Source organism: Oppia nitens, unplaced genomic scaffold, assembly GCF_028296485.1.
Source record: "Oppia nitens isolate AA-2021 unplaced genomic scaffold, nextdenovo-longstitch-racon4-pilon3 scaffold1_pilon_pilon_pilon, whole genome shotgun sequence".
Classification (NCBI taxonomy): Eukaryota; Metazoa; Arthropoda; class Arachnida; order Sarcoptiformes; family Oppiidae; genus Oppia; species Oppia nitens.
The window spans coordinates 5842373-5847873 of record NW_026533199.1 but is presented as its reverse complement, the minus strand read 5'-3'; the positions used below and the strand labels follow the sequence as shown (position 1 = coordinate 5847873).

The 5501-nt window shown below is 28.6% G+C and overlaps 1 protein-coding gene across 2 annotated transcripts; it reads right to left on the bottom strand.

Moving 5' to 3' along the window:
• Positions 1–365: 365 nt before the first annotated feature.
• On the bottom strand, positions 366–3439 carry LOC128953018 (unc-112-related protein-like). 2 transcript variants are annotated; one of them, XR_008484451.1, is made up of 5 exons: positions 3001–3439; positions 1429–2921; positions 1222–1368; positions 726–1069; positions 366–665 (listed from the first exon to the last, which is right to left on the bottom strand). XR_008484451.1 is itself a non-coding variant. In XM_054298509.1 (4 exons), the coding sequence occupies exons 1-4, from the start codon at positions 3140–3142 to the stop codon at positions 779–781; spliced, it is 2073 nt and encodes a 690-aa protein (XP_054154484.1). In that variant the 5' UTR covers positions 3143–3439; the 3' UTR covers positions 366–778. The 2 variants fall into 2 exon arrangements, 1 of the variants encoding a protein (XP_054154484.1); XM_054298509.1 differs by having other exon boundaries at positions 366–1069.
• Positions 3440–5501: the final 2062 nt, after the last annotated feature.

Below are 5501 nucleotides of genomic sequence, written 5' to 3'. Positions count from 1 at the left end.
ATGTATTATATATTTATATATATATAAGTATGATGTCATTTGTCAAGTGTTAAGTCATGATAATAGATAACTAAAAACTAAAATAATGGTTATTAAAATATTTGTAAAATTGGCGATTTACCAATAAAATGACTAAAATTAATTTATAATTTAGTTCATATCAATACTTCAATTGGCTAGATCAGTTTGTCATTTAAATTTAAACAAAACATTTTATCAAAATTTTGTCACAATTATACAGTACTATATAGATGTATATAAATTTATATATTAAATTAGTTAATAATTTGATTAATTAATCTTAGAATAAATCAAATTTTGTATAAAGTATTAATTTTTAACAAGTTTAACATATAAATAAGGCATTAAGGTAAAATAATTACTGTAAATCAATTTTTCAAATACGGTAATGAGTATTGCAATTTGCAAAATAAAATATATATGTTATAACATATTTGCACAGTTATTAACTTTTGTTTGTTAACTTTGGCCACAAATGTTTATCAATTATTTGTTATTTGAATCGTTGTTATTGTTGTTACAATTTACTAATATTTCATAAACTATGTACTGAAATAAGCACTTAATTTTGTCAATTTTAAGTCATATTAATCATAGCTCAGTAGTTAATTTCAAACTATAAAATTTTATCCGTCATCTCATCACTAAAATGACAAAAAAAATTATATTGTATTGCATTGTATATAAATATATTTAATCATTACTAATGTTAGTCGTGATTAATCTCTATGATTAGTAAACTAATTGATGGTAAGCTCTAAATCCAACCGCCCGTTAATTTATGGAAGAGTTCTTCATTAAGTGTCTGATTTTGATCTTTAGATCTCATGGATAAGAATATATATCCTCCAATAAATTCGTGGACAACTTTACAATCGGCACTATGACAGGAAAAGACAACGTCTTCCTCTTCAAACTGTACCAACATTTGTTTGACCTCCCAGTTCACATTCCATGCTTTCATTGTATTGAAACGCCATGTTTTTGTGTGGTCGCCTGTGTTTATATCCATTCGCATCAACCGATTAAACGCCACTCCAAGCAATTCCTTAATAAAAAATTATATCAAAAATTGGATGAATTTCAAAATTTATTATTAATTTAAGTAATTGTCAGATAGTAATGCTTTTGAATGATTTGAATTGTGTTATAATAAAACTAAATGATATTTTTAATATTTAAATTATGACAAAATTATACCTCTTTTTTAGAGTTTGCAAACTTGACCACAAAAAGAGAGATTCCAAAGTCAGGTAATGCCTGCCAGGCTTTGATAAAATGCAATTTGGCTTCAGTTAATGTCAGTCCTTTGACATTAGTGTGTGCGTCCAAAATGCGTTGTACCCACTATTGCATAATATTTTATTAGATATAAAAACATATGATAAGCATTGAAAGGACAGTCACCTGTCGGCCTCCTTTCTTCCGAATAAATCTGGGAGCGATTAAGTCCTCCGGATTATCAATTTGATGGGCACTGACATGTGTGGTGTAGGCTGAATGTGCCGGATGTTGAAGACTTAAAAAATTCAAAATTGATTTCACTTCGTTGTCATATGAAGAGTCGGCCATTGTTCTGCCTTTAGTGGCCAGTCGTGAGGCGGCCATCCATCGAGCGTATTGTTGTTCCGATTCACATCTGATCCAATATTCTTGCATTCCTTCATGATTTGGAACTTCAAGTTTAATACCGTATTTTCCTTGACTAAGATTGACATCAGGTGTAACCTCACAACCCTTCATATTGATGACAAACGCCGGATCATTACTACTTCGATCTTCACTTGATTTAAAAACTGAAAGTCTAGTGTCTCTAAATACTACATAATATCTCTTAAAACTTTTTAATGTAAATCTTTTAGGTTTCATAAGTCTAAGATAATCAGCTAACTCTGGTACATGTGTTATATCACTACCCAATGGTATAGCAGTTGGTGCGCCTTCTAATGATATCTGGAGCTCATCCAATGCGGCATCAATATCATCATCAGCTCTTGTGTTGTGCTTTTCAGGAAATGGATTATTATTTTGAAGAGAGACTTGAAATTGAAGAGCAGCAAAAAGCATCATTTCCTCTTCAGTGCAATCGATATCTTCAGTAAGTATTGACCATCTGGCCTGAGAGTAGATCTGATTAATCCGATTCCCGTCTATTTTTGGATTAATATCATAAAATGTAAAGAACTTATATCTCAATAATAGTAAATCAAATTCTCGGACATCTTGTTCATAGAGAGATAACGACGAGTCGAGCCAACCGGCATTAAGTCGCGCTCTTTCCACAAGTGATTTCGGTCTCAAGAGATTGCTTTTTGCTTCTATTGTTGGCGTTAAAGGACTTGTGGCCAATGCTGGAGATATGGTTTCATTTCCATACGCAAAACTGTCGGAGGAGTGGTAAGGGGTATGTATTGTTCCGTTGCCGTTAGTCACCACTCCATTGCCATTACGAAGAGGACTTAACTTATCATCAATAAAAAGAGGACTTGATTTGCCATCAGGTGTACCAATATTACTGACAGGAGTGGTTGGATTGGTTTGGACTATCGGTCCCATTGCGTCTCTCTGTCTTTGCAAAGGACTGACACCCATATGCGGGAAATTCCTTTTAAGATGTGCCGTAACCAAAGGTCTTGAAAACGAAAGTTCTTCCGGATGTCTGATTCCTAAATCTTTACACAATTGCACGACAGCTGTAAATGTTTTGATAGAGAAGTCCACTCGAGTGTCGATATATCGCAAGTCAGGCATTTGGACGCGTAATGTCTTATGCATTGGTGTAAAGTGTAAGACAGCGTCCGCCTGAACGCCGTATTGATCCAGTGTTGTCCGCGTCCTACTTAACCAAATATTCTTCGATGGCCACCATAACGCATGATCTGACCAATCAATGGCCACATCTGTTAAACATTAATATCAGAAAGTAATAAATATCAGTCAATATTGTTATAGTTTTGATGATAAAGTGGTGACAAATACCAAGTTCTTCGACCAGTTTAAGCATAACTCCGCCGATATGTAGATCTCCTTTAACCCTAAGAATTCTGTCCACTTTAAGATCAGTAACATATATCTTGAGCTGCCACGAACCATCTCCTACCAAATAGCCGTCGGATATCATATTTGTTTGTTGGGATCAACTCATTCAACACTTATTAAGTAACAGATGGTCGACAACTGCACTCTTCAATCAACTTCTTCACACAAATGGCTAATCAGGTCACCGATGCTTAAGATTGACACAAACTGTTTGCTTGACTTAAGTTTTGTTGTGTTTGTTATGTGTTTTAGTGTTGTGTTGTTGTGTGGGCTGACTATGTATTAGGCGTTCCTATAGAATGTATATTCAATGCATTCAATGCATAGGCGTTATGATTGTCAACATTGCAGTCAATGTGTAGTCCTTTAATGGAAACAAACATATTTGGGCACTATTTTCATACAACTCTATCATCATTACTATAACTAAAGCTTGCATTTCACTTAAATAACTTATTATTTGTTAATATTTTTWATAATTATATTTACAATTTACTATTTTATTTAATAAATAAAAAATAAGATTGAAACATAAACATATAGCATATACATGTTTCAATCTTATTTTTTATTATTTGTAATATATTAATTTTTATAAAAATATAAATTATTCAACTTCTTTAAATATTTGATAATTTATTATTCTATCATTTAAGCTTAAAATTTGAACGAAAATTATCAGAAATATATTTATTTTTAGATAATTGTTACACATACTGTTATTTAATTCTAATAAATAATGATAAAAATAATTAAAATCTTATATTTAATTTAATAATTACATAAAACTATTAGCCATTTTTAAGTAAACTATAATTCTATTTTTAATTATAACCAAAGTTAATGAGTAATGCCATCACTCGACAGTTGTGTTAACCGAAATGCTATCACTTTTATTATACAGTATTAATAATGCATTTTAATTATACAGTATTATACATGTTATTAATACTGTACTATAGTGTATATTATATAATACAATTTAATATTAATACTACAATTATTGTATATAATGTTAGGTACTATAGGTAACTATTATATTACTTTATGTTATTATGTTATAAACTTTAGGTATTTTGAAGTATATTAATATATTTAATAACTAAAACTCATGCTTAAGATGTTGTATTCAATTATAAACTATAGGAAAACTAAATTTAATTTATAATATTAATTCATAAATAATTATTTTATAAGTACTAGTAATTGTCGACTACTTTAGCATTTCTATGAATATCTTATTGTAATAAATGATGATTTTATAATATTAATAAATAAATTTTAATCAAAAATATTATTAAACACTAATGTTTGATCAATTAGATAATTAATAGTAAAATTCTCAAATTTTGACTTTGAATAACATTTTTAGGATAAATTAGTTCAATATGTTTGTTGGGAACAGTTGTGACTTCAATCAACAGTATTAATGTTATTTGAAAACTTGTTTCAATTGAAAGCAATTGACATTTTATTTGACAAATTTTGACACTTTTGTATTATAACTTATAAGTGGTTTACCATTTGATATGTTAACTGATAGTTTCAACATTGTATGAATGAAGAAAACATTTCAAATGTTAATTTGATGTTCAAAATGTTTTATATTATATTTTGAATATTATTAATAAAATCAAAGTTAATTTCTTAATATTAATACTTTATTTTTAATTAATGTCAAATTTCAAAAATATTTAATTTAATTTTTTTACTGGTGTTTAAAAATTATACAATTTTTAGTAATAACAGTTATAAAAAAATAATTTTTTAAAAGAAAAAATATTTAACAAAATTACATTTAATAAAAATTGGTTACATTAAAATGATAAAATATATTTTATTTAATAGCAATTTACGAATTTTTTGGTAAACATAATTTTTTATAACTTTTATATAATTGAATAAAATAAAATAAACCATAAAAACACTAATATCTGGATAATTGTATAACAAAACTCGCTATCTCTTTCCCTTTTTTCATATGTATTGTGTGTGTGTGTGTGTTATGAATCGATGGTTGCCTAGATTTACACATTTAGAATATATGATATAATATTATAGTATTTATGATAGAGTGTATACCTTCTAATGGATAGATGTATAGATGTTGTATATATATTGTGTATATATTGTGTATATATTGGTTGAAAAGACTAGTCTGAGGAAAGTTGGATGCAATGCGTTATACAATTTGATAAAATGTAATGTTTGAGTATTTGAGGCATTCATTTGTTTAGATAAGGCTTATGTATGTCTTGCAAATGGTGAGACTGAGCTCTCAACACATACATTGCCATACATTTACCAGTTTTACACTAAAGCCTGCTTTCGGCTGCAAAATGCCGTGAATTTGACCATCAATTTGTTAATATGTAATTCAATTGATAGTTGTCTTTCAATTATTATTTTAGTGAATATATTTTTTGTTGATTTGCAGCAAC